At 42.6% G+C, this 14,390-nt stretch overlaps 1 protein-coding gene across 1 annotated transcript; it reads left to right on the top strand.

Moving 5' to 3' along the window:
- The first annotated feature begins 1,677 nt into the window (after window positions 1-1,677).
- Window positions 1,678-5,829, top strand: LOC137535756 (mesenchyme-specific cell surface glycoprotein-like). Its single transcript, XM_068257634.1, has 3 exons — window positions 1,678-1,758; window positions 3,081-3,125; window positions 5,382-5,829. The coding sequence occupies exons 1-3, from the start codon at window positions 1,734-1,736 to the stop codon at window positions 5,738-5,740; spliced, it is 429 nt and encodes a 142-aa protein (XP_068113735.1). The 5' UTR covers window positions 1,678-1,733; the 3' UTR covers window positions 5,741-5,829.
- Window positions 5,830-14,390: the final 8,561 nt, after the last annotated feature.

Consider the following 14,390-nt stretch of genomic DNA (forward strand, 5'->3'; position numbering starts at 1 on the left):
ATTTTACAACTACAAAGAATATAACAAATTTTCCTCTACTTACTGCAAACTTACTCTGTTTCCAAAGCGTACAGATGTTGTGGTCATTTTAGAAAGTTGCCTAATGTTTCTAAAAAAATCAATAAATAATGGAATGTGTGTAGAAAAGACAAAAATATTCACAATATAGAACAAAGTGTAGCCCCTGCCAACACACATTTTTGCTGTATGGCGTCCAAAAATGAGATTAGGTCCTTCTTAATAGATGTGAACAAGATTAAGAGAATGTACAAAGCTGTCAACTTTAGCATTAGTATCTCTCCCATTTTGCCCTTGAAGATGCATAAAATAACTCCCGGGGCTGGATTTAGCACTGGGCACTGTAGGCTCGAGCCTACAGAGGCCATGTGCACACAGGGTGTTAGCCAGCAATGCCACCACATCTACATCTGCCACCAACAGCTCACCGGTATTTGACCCCACTGCGTCTCCGCTTGTGTAACTTAACAGCAGTCTCCCACGATTGTTCCTTGAACGGCAAGGGGCAGAGCCACATGCTCATGCATCAACAACCAACAGTTTCAAGCTCGGCCAAATTTTCATGAAGTTTATTCAATGGTTAGCTTACTTGTCTGTGTAGCCAGTATTGTGTAGCCAGTATTGTGGTGTGATTACATTGCTTAAATCATAATGTTTATCAGTGGGATTGTGGCAAGAATTATTAAAGCAAAACATTCAGTTTTTGTTTTGTTTTAATCATAGTATACATGTGTTCATGTCAGGATTTGTGTATTTGCAGGATTGCCAGAGACCAAGGCTATGGGGTCAGAACTTCTTTGCCTAAAGACTCCCGAGATGTAAATGCAACCCTGATCCCTCCCTATCTCTTTAAACAAGTACCCCTGTTTTTGTAAACACACAGTGCTTTTCCCAGATATGGTAGTCCTCCGGTGCCTTTTTGTTGCATTTGGCTCCTGTACAAACTCTCCAGAAATAAGAAAAAAAAGCAGAACCTTCTTCCATTGATTTCAATGGAATTTAAATTTGGATCCTACATTTTGAGACTGATTTGAGTGAACTTAAACTGAACCAAACCAATGATTATTTAACCAGCACTATTTCTAACCCCTACATACTAACTATTTTCCAGTATAATTGGGCTTTAACAACTGGGCCAGTTCTTCTGTATTCCATAACAGTGATTTGAATACAAAGGATTTTTTGTTATTGTTGTAAATTATAATTAGCTTTTTTAATGGCTAGTCACTACATGTGAATAACATAAGTGTATGGCTAGCTAATCAAAGGCTCTAAAAGTGCCACCAAATATAAAAGTCATCACAAATATACCTCATTATAAATTCACTATAAAATCATCAATAATTATATTTAAAATGTTCATATGCAAAATATGTAGCTCTATTAATTTACTTATGACACACAGTTTATATGCAGAAATAGTTCTAAAATATCATATACTAACTATATATAGCTGAACAGTACTAACCAAAAACCAATATAAATTTTAAGAAAAGAATCCCAAAATTGCCTCCCAGCAATTATATGTACAGACATAATGATAACTTAATTATAACTGTTTGTATGGGAATTTCTTTTGGCTGATTCAGGGATGGAAATGTGGATGGAAATTTTAGGTATATAATTAGATGTGAATATAAACAGCATCTTCACACAACGTAAGAGTATCCTTAGAAGTCTTCCTTCAGTACAACAGAACTTTAAGACAAGCAGTCATGTCAAAGGGAGGAAATATTGGTGGTAAGTAGTGCATTTGGACTTTTGGTTGTCTAAAATAACATTTGATTTTGAAGAGTTTGTATAGATGTCGTTGTTGAAAAAGGTATTTGCAGATTTTCTGTCATGGTACATATTCTTTGCACTAATACTTTGTTTATAGATAATTAAGAAGTTTTACCTATAAACAAAATGATTTGTAGACTAACGAAAGTTAGGTAAATAACAAGTAGTATTTATATTTTTACTCAAACAGCTTAAAAGCAAGTGCAGCGTTTTAGAAGCAGGTGTTTCAAACAGGGATGGTACACACTGTAGTTGGTTTATTCTTAGTGTAAGTGCTGATCAAAATCTTACACTAAATTAAAGAGAACATATCCAGTGGCGTAGCTATGGAGCTGTGGGCCCCGATGCAAGTTTTACATTGGGGCCCCCCAAGCACTCTATACATAACAATTGATACGGCGCACCAAATGCCAACTACAGTGTCAGAGGTGCAAGAAGGGGATGGGGATGGGGGACAGTTTGTTAATGATTACTACCATTCAAAGTACCTATAGAAGTAATTATTATCAGTGCAGGACCAATAAATAGCTAATACTGCAGTCGAGGAAGGGCCCTTCAGGGCCTCTCTGGCCCAAGGGCCCCGATGCGGTCGCAACCTCTGCAACCCCTATTGCTACGCCCCTGAACATATCAATATCTTAAAATGGATGAAAACCTTAATTCAAATATATGACAAGATTGATCATGGCCCCATTGCAAGACATTTAAAGTGCACTTAAATATGCTTTTTTTTAATTACTTTTAAATAATTTTACACTTCAGCAGAAAGCAAGCTCTGTTTGCCTTTTTGGTTCTTGCAACCAGGGCAACTATACACTGTTTTTTTGCAGAAAATATACTGTATCTTAATGTCCCTCTCCTTGCTGATGCAAGTAACCTGCTACACAAATCCAGAAGTAGCAGGCATCAACCTTAGTTTTACTCCGGACAACCTTTAATCCTAGCTACATTTATTGGATTGAAGGGATGCTCTTAACTGATAAAAACGTTTAATCCCAGTCACATTTATTGAATAGATCACCTTGTTAAAATCTTAAACTGGTTAAGCATAGCAGTCTAATATTCTCATTTAGCTTTTTTTCTATTATGCCATTGCAATGGCTTGAGTTAGTTTACAGAACAATGCAAGAATGATGGAATGCCAATTGTTAAAATCTTTGCAATGCAATAAGTAGGTAACTTGGTTATAATTTCTACATGGGTATATGTCACTGACAACAGATTAACATAAATCATATACTTCTGATATAATCAGCTAACAATTTTTCATATATTTTCAGGTTGTGGTGCACCTGTGCAACAATGCCAACCAAGCCCATGCCAAGGTACGAACTGTAAAGTCAGACTCATCAATAAATCTTTAGGGGAGAGACGTTTTGGAGGCTAGGTTTGGGTAGATTAGGTTTGGTGTGATAGCAGAACTGCAGATCATATTTAGGTATCTATAACAATGGCCAGTGACAAAAGACTGTCTCAAACTCTGGCTCACGTGATGTAATAGCCCTCTACTACTACAAAAAAATAAAAAATCCATCTCTTTCACAAGTTACCATATTAAAAAGACATAAAGCAGGCAGCTTTACTTTCTCACATTTACTCCACATGGATGCACATAAGCACCAAAACTTACAAAAGCACCAAATTCTGTGCATGATGCATGCGAGCCAAAACTTGCACAATCAGAACTCAATTTCTGTTACTCATGCGATACCCTATTGGTGATGCAGAGAAAATGTAAAAACTACTCAGCTGCCTGGCCTACATATTTATAAAAAAAAAATCGCAAATACTGTACGCACAGATACGAGACGCGGTCATGCAACACCACCGCCACCCTCAACCCCTACACACATGTACAGATACTATGATGATTATTCTGTGATGTGTTGCCTCTCCTGCTAAGAGGATTGGTGAACCTAAAAAGGGCTTATACACATTATTGACATTTCATTTTACAGCTATACACTGCATGTCTGTTGTTCTTGAAATGTTGACCCCATGCAATAATATCAAATGGAACAACACTGAACTAAGAACTAAAAAGAAAGCAGCAGTGCACTTTGTAAATGCACTGCTCTTTGAAACATACCGGTAAGTGGGAATGTCACACAGTGCGGTCTACGCGAGAACAATTTGAGAAAAGAGGCGCCCCAGTATGAATAAACGTAGATTAAAAGCAGGATACTGTTGAAGAAAGTTGAGGTGGCTTACCTCAATGACGAGATCTTTGTGTAGCCAAAGAAATTGTATTTAGCACAGTCAATAGGTTTCACGGGTCCAAGCCCACTTCCTCAGGCCAATCACAGTGCCTAAAATCAGAAAGTATACAGTCCTTAAAACACATGTTCCAATTTAAAACAATATGCATGATATATCACATACAGATAAAAATAATGTAAAAATAAATAAATGAATATATAAATGAGTAGAGAAAAAAAGAAAAATTTGTAAACAAATAAATACGGAAGGCATAATTATGCTTGTGTATAATATTGGGTTCACTATTGAGAACTTTGAATATGTACCCTACACATGTACACATGGGCAGGCATACTCATTTTAGTCCATGGAAGGTTTTTGCACATATGTATGTATATATATATATATATATATATATATATATATATATATATATATATATATATATATATATGTTCGTGAACATTAGAAAACATGAGTACTGGCCAGTAAACATTTACAAGTATGTCATAAAATATATATATAAAGCGCTCGAGGTGCATCAAAGTTTCGCTAGACTGTGGAAATATAAAAATATACATATCTCTATATATATTGTTTCTATAACAGTGTCCTTAAAGACTTGGCAGGCTTGTGAAAAAGGGGGGGGGGGGGCAGTCTGCAGGAAACGCTGGACTAGCTCAACAGCGTTTACCTGCATATTAAAAACAAGCATGCTTTGTGAGTAGAAAATTTACTTTACCTATTGGTATTCCTTGAATCAAACATATTACGCTATTGGGCTCCTGTTTTCATTTACTGTGCCTTTTTCTTCAGGTTGCCAAGTCACCCCCTCCACTGCTTGTCTATGCAAGGGTTGATATCCTAGTGTTTTGCACATGATAAGTTTTGTTGTAATCCACAAAGCAAAGGGTGTGCTGTAGTCCTATGTACAGAACATAGTGCCTGTTGTCTTAGACTTGGGGGAGGGGATACAACACTCAAAAAGTAAAAATATAAAGATAGAAATGTGTAAGTTCACAGGATTGTTTTACTTACATTTTCCTTACAGCTATTATCTCATCCAGCATGCACAGGGAGTGAAAAATTCAGTCTTGTTCTTTTCCCTCGTCTTTGTGCCAGAAACTAGCTTTCCTAATTAAGTGCCATGAATCCAATATAGCCACATATGCAAACTTTTAGGATATGTGTTTTTACTTGCATCAGAACAACACCAATATGACTTACAGATAACAAAATAGGACACCTTGGAATTTATTTTAGGATAAATGTTTCATAGCAAACCCAGCTGTACCCTTGCATATATTACTTCATCAAATATTATGTTTTGTTTATTAAAGTTTGCAGTTCTCCATTAAAAAAATATTCTGCTTTCTTACTAGCCTCCTGCCCTGCACCTAATCCTTGCCAATCACAAGGATGCCAAGGAGGAGGATTTGGAATGGGTGGCCAAGGAGGAGGATTTGGACTTGGTGGTCTAGGAGGAATGTTTGGACTTGGTGGCCAAGGAGGAATGGTTGGCCAAGGACGTGGACAAGGATGTTGCCCTCAAAGCCAGGGACCATGTGGAGGCCAAGGAGGATACGCAGGCCAAGGAGGATACGCAGGCCAAGGAGGATACGCAGGCCAAGGAGGATATGGAGGCATGGGAGGATATGGAGGCCAGGGAGGATATGGAGGCCAGGGAGGATATGGAGGAATGGGAGGAATCGGAGGAGGATTTGGTGGAGGAATGAAGTAAATGCCCAATATCACACCAGCAATGAATCTTCTCCACCAATCAGTATTTATTATTACATTTGTTAACTGAATGACAACCTTAAATATTTGCTGTGAATTGTTTTATTGTTAAATAAATCCATTAGCCAAAATTTTCTGTAGTAGTATTTATTATTCCAACAGAACATCTATGTATCAACATAATTTAATACATATCTTGCTTAAACGCTGAGAATGTTTAAATTAATGAAAAATGGAGCTGTGTTAGTAATTATACGGAACTATGTAATTTTCAATCAAAAACATGTTGCATGAGAGGTTTATTAAAGTCACATATACTTTTGGTTTCACAACTGGTCTATACATTTTAGAGAGAGATTGGGAAGTAGTGGGTTGTCACCCAAGTTGTGAAATGAAATATTTCTAGATAGGGAAAAGGAAACTAAGTTTAAAGAGAACCTGAAACAGGCCAAGAGAAAAATGTTTGATTCTTACCTCAGTAGATAGTAGCTTCCCGATCCATCCCTCACCCCTCCATTCCTGCACAGGGTCCCTCTGAACCATACTGCGCATGCACACGTACTGTACTGCCGTGCCTGTACCATAGCACAAAGATAGCTGTTCATTAGTATCTTTATGCTACTGCACAGGTGTTTCCATACTTGGGCATGTGCAGAATGGTCATGCTATTACATGGACGGGTGCATGACCACAAAGAGGGAGGGGGTTCCAGCCTGCAGCATAAGGGATGAGGAGGACATGGGTAGCTTCTGGAGCATACTTAGGGAGGTATCTAACATGTTGGGGGGGAGGGGGGGTGCATTACAGGTTTGCTTTAAACCCATTTTAAATTGTACCAAAAATGTAGAACTTCAATAAAAAAATATTAAGGTAAAAGATTACACATTAATCCAAGTAATGTTTAAATTTTCCCTTTAGTTGCCACAGTTGGCCAATTACAGGACAAATAAATGTTCCATTTAAATTTTTTCCTTGGCCTGTCAAATCAAATATCTCTTCTGTTTGAATGTATCTGGTGGCCAACTTTCTGGCTTACAGTAGTCTGGATAATTCATTGCTAAATGCGTTGCAAAAAACATTGACCAAATGCTGCACCATTTAACGGTCTAAGGTGATGATGCAAGATGCTGGGACCCATATGCAATTCCATTTTTGACCTGAGTTTTCTCCTAGGTGATATTTTCTCAATTTGTCAATAAAATGCCTTTTAAACCACCAGCAAGCAAGAAAATACTGAGAATAATTTAAATAGTACAGTTCCACCCAATGTTGGTACTTTTTCAATTGCAGAGTACTGAAACTTTATTTTAAAGAGAAGATGAAAATGTATCTCTTTGAAAAAAAACTCAAGAGAAAAAGAGGATTGAATAAGGGCCTGGGTCTAGAGGGGAGGCTATGTGCTTTTTATCATAAACATGCGTATGTGTGTTTACAACTTGCCACGCAATTGGTGTGTGTGTGTCTGTTTTCAGTGTATACATATATATACATATATATATTATATATATATATATATATATATATATATATATATATATATATATATATATATACATATATATATATATATATATAATTCTAACTGTATAGATTGGGGCATTATCTTGAAAGATGGCAATCCCCTTCAGAAACCGTTCTTAAACCATAGGATGAACTTGGTCGCCCAAAATTCCTAAATAGTCTCGGCTGTTAATTCTTCCATAAAGGGAAATCATTGGCCTGTCGGATTTCCAAGAAATAGTACCCCAGATCCCTGCCATGTTTTACGCTTGGGAGAAGGCAGTCTGGGTGAAATGCTACTTTCAGCTGTCTCCAAACGTACACTTAGCCGAAGATCGAAAATAAGGTAAATGATGATTCATATTTTATTTGATGATATGATGATTCATATTTTATTTTTTTCCAACAAAATAACATTGAACATGTCACTTAAAGGGATACTGTAGGGGGGTCGGGGGAAAATGAGTTGAACTTACCCGGGGCTTCTAACGGTCCCCCGCAGACATCCTGTTTTGGCGCAGCCACTCACCGATGCTCCGGCCCCGCCTCCAGTTCACTTCTGGAATTTCTGACTTTAAAGTCAGAAAACCACTGCGCCTGCGTTGCCATGTCCTCACTCCCGCTGATGTCACCAGGAGTGTACTGCGCAGACACAGACCATACTGGGCCTGCGCTGCGCGCTTTTAGTGACATCAGCGGGATCGAGGACACGGCAACGCAGGCGCAGTGGTTTTCAGACTTTAAAGTCTGAAATTCCAGAAGTGAACCGGAGGCGGGGCCGGAGCATCGGTGAGTGGCTGCGTCAACACAGGATGTCTGCGGGGGACCGTTAGAAGCCCCGGGTAAGTTCAACTCATTTTCCCCTGACCCCCCTACAGTATCCCTTTAAGGGGAACCTGAAGTGAAAAAAAGCCAGTCTAACTTACCTGGGGCCTCCACCAGCCCCTTGCAGCCATCTTGAGCCTGCACCTTCACTAAGCAATAATCCAATCCCTCTCAACGCCCCTCTTTTGGCTGGATGACTGTGCATGTGCAACCCTGGTGCGCACATCCTTGTTCAGGCTCCCGTCACCGGGAGCATGTGCAGTAGAGAATTTCCTGCACAACACATATGCAGAGTGGTCCCGTCCACAGAGTATGAACAGGAGGCGCACGGATCGGGGCCACAATCCAGAAGAAAGAGGGGTGCAAAGGGGGACTCAAACAGAGCTCTGTAATGGCGCAGGCACAGGGCAGCTGCAGGGAGCTGGTAGAAGTCCCAGGTAAGTTAAACTGGCTTTTTTCATTTACTTTAGGTTCCCTTTAAAGAGAACCTGAACGGAAAATAAAAAGTGAAAATAACCATACACAGGTCATACTTACCTCCTGTGTAGTCTACTACTCAATCTCTTTCTCTTCTACTGCGTCCCATTGTCCACTGTGATCAATGAATTTCTTCGTCCTCCATTTTAAAAATGTCCATTACCCCCTAACGGATTCCTGATCAGCACACTGTTAAACTGTAATATCACCCACTTGCGCATTCAGTTGTAACTGACAGCTGCTGATATATAACTGACAGCAACTGGTATATTTCCGGTCAGTTTTTTTTCTCCCTTTTTTCTTTTTCTTTATTTTCCCTTTCCTTTCTGTTTTTTTTTTTTTTTTCTTCAAACTCAGCTATCCCCACCGGGTTATATCCTGATTGTCTTAAGGCAAAAGCCTTATATGTCAGGTACTGTTTGCATCATTGTTTGAGAAAAAAGAAAACAGGATATAACACAGTACCATTAAAAATTAGTGAATGATTAACCAGCACCTCCCCTTATACCACCACCCCTCTCCCCATACAAGCCAATACACCCAAATATTCATAGTCCAACCATACTTCAAATTCATACCCCAAGTAGGCTAGGTTATATTAGGCCACAGTCACAATGGTCCCTTATACCATTTTGTCTCGGTATTTCGGCTAATCGACAGTCTCCCTCCTCCCTAGCCCGTACTTGATAGTCCCGCCTATATGACTGCAAGGGGGGAGTAACCCTTTAGGTTATCCCAGATTTCTCTTATAAATTTATATTGGTTTGAAGTAATTTCTGATGTCGGGGTATTTGATCTTTCATATAAGTTTTCCATTCCCCTAAACCATTCTAAAAAAAGGAGGCGGCCCGGACTCTTCCAGTTTTTAGCTATTATTTTCCGGATATATAGGGCACCCACTGTTATCAAAAAAGTGCCTTCCTTAGTCTCCTCCTGTTCTGTTATACCAAAAATCGCCGTCCGGGCTACCCCATATAGCAGACCAAATAGCTGGCCATTTCTCACCCAGGGGTGTATTTATGATAGTCTCCCATTTTTTACAGTACGGAGGGAGATCACATTGGTCAGTGGTTTTTAAGAAGTCGTATAATAGTGACATTATTTTAGGCGGTCTATTATTAAGTAGGAGAAGTTTCTCAAATAGATTCAAATCACTCCTAATAGGTGTATTTTTGTTCATATAACTTTTTATTTGGGTAAGCCACCAGGGTGTATTCTTTCCTTGTCCCCCCCCCCCCCCCCATCATACCAGTAATCCCCAGGGCTTTGTTTCCATAAATATGTACTAAATGGGTATCAATATTTACACCATTCTTGGAGAACCACAATGCTGAGGATGCGGGTGGAAATCCTGGATTATCTACTCCCGGGGATGTCATCGCCGGGGACCGAGTCGGAGCTCCGGTGAATGGCTGCGGGCAGAGCTGCGGCGAGGAAGTCCTGGGAGCTTGGGGCTGTAGGAAGCCCCCGGTAAGCACCACTCATTTTAATATATGTGCCCTGATGACTCCTTTAAGCTAAAATCTCCAGTATACAATCAAGAAAATGAAACTACATCTGAGTTTTATGATAAACGGTACATTTCGGTGTAACACAGAGAGGGTCTGATTACCGGTGAACTGCAGTATCACCGAGAATACAGAATATACCCGATTATTGGTGATCTACAGTATCACCGATAATCAGATATATCTACTAACCTCTGGACACCTGAGATAACAAGTGAGTGTTAGATGCAACAGTATACTTTGAGTACTACACAGAAGTATGTTCCTTCCGATGGCCTAGACTCTCCCGGGGGAGGAGCTAGGCTGAGAGTAGGAAGGACAGAGCGTGAGTGACACCATTGAGAGGGTGTCACTAACAGGTCTGGGATCTGCCTCTAACAGTAAGGCCAGTTCTCGAGGTCGGGCAAGCCAGGTCATTAACACACAGAAAGATAAGGTACAGATTCAGGAGACAGATACGGCATCCAATAAACAGGCAGGGTTTGGCAACGGAGTATCAGAATAGCAAGGTACAGAATCAGGAGGCGAATATAGAGTCCAGGAACGAGCAGAGTTTGGCAACAGGATATCAGAAATAACAAGGTACAGAATCAGAGTTCAGAGGAATAGTCAGGCAGGCAGAAGGTCATAACAAATAATACAGTTCAATATTCCTAACGCTAAGGTGTGAGTTCCTTGATCATCAACACCTTTGGAAACTATGCTAGAACACAGATACAGACAAGGTCTGAGTGCTACCACGTAGTGATCACAACGGCAGACAACCAGAGAATGACCAGCACCCAGTATATATAGCAAGGCGCTCTCCAGCGCCTCCCCTAAGTGCTGGACCAATGGAAGGTGGTGAAAATGTCAGCTGACCCGGTTGGTCAGCTGACTTCTCTGGCTGTCATATAAGCTCTGCCTCTCAGAGCATGCGCGCGTCCTTCTGAACCTGTGTGGACTAGCAGTCCCAGCCACACCAGACATGTCTTGCAATGCATCCGCTGATTCGGGCGCCGCCCCGCTCTCCAAGCAAGCGGCGGCTTCCCCGCGTCCAACCACAATGTCAGTAGTATTGCTATGCGCGCAATCCGCTGCATCCAACGCGGACTCCACCGCTCTGCCCATGCGGCGGTTTCTTCGCATTGTGCCACCATGTTAGACGCGGAAACAGCCGCCTCACTCTGAGCACTTGCGGCGGCTTTTCCGCGTTTCCTCACAATTCCCAATCATTTTCCTTTTTTGTTTAAACCGTAGTAAACTCCCCTTAACCCGAACTTACAGATTACCCATAACAATATATACATGCAGTAAGAAAGCAGAAGAAAGAGTTTGGCTGCACCTAAAACTTGCATCTCCATACTCCCTATCGATTTCAATGCACACAGTATTCTATAACAGCGTAGGTAGTGCAATTATATTCTAATCCTATATAATAAAACCCCTGTGTCCGTGCGCTGTCCCTGTGTAGCGTTGTCCGTGCTGAACCGTTGTGCGCATGTGCGCACTGCGCAGCACGGACAATGCTACACAGGGATAGCCTGGGACCAGGGAGCCGAGCGGGCGGTCGGGCATGCGGCGTGTCAGCGGGCGGCCGGGCGTGCGGCGGCTCAGCGGTGCAGCCGGGCTAGAAATCCCCAGGCCCCCCTGCACAAAAAAAAATCTGGGCCCCCCCTCAGGGACTTTTGGGGGGCAGGAGGGGTCGCAGCATAAGAGGAGAGTGTGGCAGATCGGTGGGGAGGGGGGAAATTCCCCCCCCCCTCACCTCAGGCTCTCCTCTCAGTGCTCCCCCTCCTGCAATCATTGGTGGCAGCGAGCAGGCAGCAGCAGCGGCGGCTGCAGGATAATACATTACCTCCTTCTCGCCTGAGCTCTTCCGTTCTCTAAGAGCAACTTCCTGTTTACACAGGAAGTTGCAAGAAGCTCTTAGAGAACGGAAGAGCTCTGGCGAGAAGGAGGTAATGTATTCAGCCTGCCGCCGCTGCTGCTACTACCTTCCCGCTGCCACCAATGATTGCAGGAGGGGGAGCGCTGAGAGGAGAGCCTGAGGTGAGGTGGGGGGGGGGGATTTCCCCCCTCCCCACCGATCTGCCACACTCTCCTCTTATGCTGCGACCCCTCCTGCCCCCCAAAAGTCCCTGAGCGGGCCCTACGGGGGCCCCGGGCCCCCTCGCGATGGCAGTGGTCGCATCCCCTATTTTTATGCCAGTGGTCACAGTCTTCCCACAGGATTGTACACACTCCTGGGTATCTCTTCCCTTGTTAGCGATGACACTCTTGGTAGCACATGGAGCACAGTACAGGCTACTTTCACTTGTAGTGCAGATCAGAGTGGGCCTACTTGCTGAAAAACGAAGGAGAGTGAAGAGTAGAGAGCAAAGTCTTGCCCGCTGAAATATCAAAGCCACTTGCATTACAGATATGAGTGGCTTATTATGATTGGCTGCATTTTGAAGACAGGCTTCATGATTGGCTTAAGTGTGAGCAGAAAGTTTTGCAGGACACATGCTGCAAGTCCCGCACTCAAGTCTCGTCCCCCAAGTCCCAGGTATCTGTGCCACTCACAGGAAGTGAGTGGCTGCCTCTATTCAGTGATGGTTGCCATTTTTAAGGAGCCCTGGAGCATACACTTGAAAGGGGTACCTAGAAAAAAGGGCGCCTGATATAGACGAAAAAAGCCAGATTCGGCTACAAAGAGCACCTGGTGTAGACAGATAAAGCCAGATTAGACTACAAATCCTGTCACAGAGGTGCCTTGCTCTTCTACTGACCACATATGCTATTGCTTCGTTATTGCCTGATGAAGCAGGATCAAACCTGTGAAATGCGTTGTATTGTCCCCCAGAGTATGTAAATAAACTTGTTGTATCTGACAAATACATTGCCATATTTGTATCTGCTTGGAGGAGGTAAGTCCACCACTGCCTCCTCATGTTTTAAACTTTTTAGATTCTTTTATCCTTTTGGTGGCTCTGTATCCATACTACTACTCTATATTGAGTCCACCCCCAGTGGAGGGGTGTTTCCCCCTTTTTTCCTCATCTACGGAGAGCGACTTCTTAATCTTGAGTGGGGTCAGGTCTAATCTCCCCACCTGCTTATACAATGGTTGCCTTGGAGGTAACCCTGCTTTGTGAGTATAGCTTATTACTCTATCATACTTCATTTTAACTCCCAGTACATACTACACTATATTTGGCTCTTGGTATCCCTACTCTGTGTTAAAGTTTCTGCTGGGCTTTCCTCTGGGCGGCAGTGATGTTGGTCCTCTAGCTGAGGTCACATGAAATAGTAGTGCCCAGGAGGCGCGCGCAGGGCATTCTAACCACTTCTGTACTGTCGATGTAGATTGGAGGAGGTGTGGGAGCAGACCTATTAAAGTCGATGATCAGCTCAATGGTTTCGGCTGTGTTGAGCACCAGACTGTTCTCCTTGCACCAGTGACATATCCTCTTCACCTGCTGACAGTACGCCTGGATGTAATCCTTAGTGATGGGGCCAACAATGGAGGTGTCATCCGCAAACTTGCTGACCTTGACAGTCTGCTGTGAATCTGCAGTTATTCGTGTAGAGGGAGAATAGCAGTGGGGACAGACACAGCCTAGGGGGGAAGGGGGGGGGCAGTGTTGGTGGTCATCTCATGCAAGTAGTTATCCCCCAGCTTGGCGACCTGGGACCTGCTGGAGAGAAAGTCCATGATCCATAGGTGAAAAATGGGATGGACCCCAAGAGCGGCCAAGTCCTCTTGGAGAATGCGTGGGCAGATGGTGTTAAATGCTGAGCTAAAGTCCAGGAGCAGTATTCTGGCATACACATCTGGTCTGTCGAGGTGGTGGTTGATGAACTCCAAGCAGATATTTAGGGCATCGTCGGTGGACCTGTTCACCATGTAAGCGAACTGGAGTGGGTCCAAAGTTTGAGGATGGATAGGACCACTCTCTCCAGGGTCTACATGATGACGGACATCAGAGCCACAGGCCTAAATTTGTTGAGGTCGGAGACACCATGGGGTTGATTCACTATAACAAATAGTGTGCCTTATCAGAGATAACATGCCTTATCAGAGTAGCATAGCGAGCGCTACGAACTTATGCATGCTAATTTGCAATGACGAAAGCTCCACTTGTCCTGCCCCGAGCCCCTGCGGGTCCAATCATTTTAAAGGACATTATCCCTGCACTTTGGTTGGCCCAATAGGCTGCTTGTCACTTGATAAGAAACTTGACAGGCAGCCTACTGGGCCAATCAAAGTGCGGGGATAATGTCCTTTAAAGTGATTGGACCCGCAGGGGCTCAGGGCAGGAAAAATGGAGCTCTCGTCATTGCCATTTAGCAGGCATAAATTTGTAGCGCTCGCTA

This window comes from Hyperolius riggenbachi, chromosome 10 (genome assembly GCF_040937935.1).
Source record: "Hyperolius riggenbachi isolate aHypRig1 chromosome 10, aHypRig1.pri, whole genome shotgun sequence".
Lineage (NCBI taxonomy): Eukaryota > Metazoa > Chordata > Amphibia > Anura > Hyperoliidae > Hyperolius > Hyperolius riggenbachi.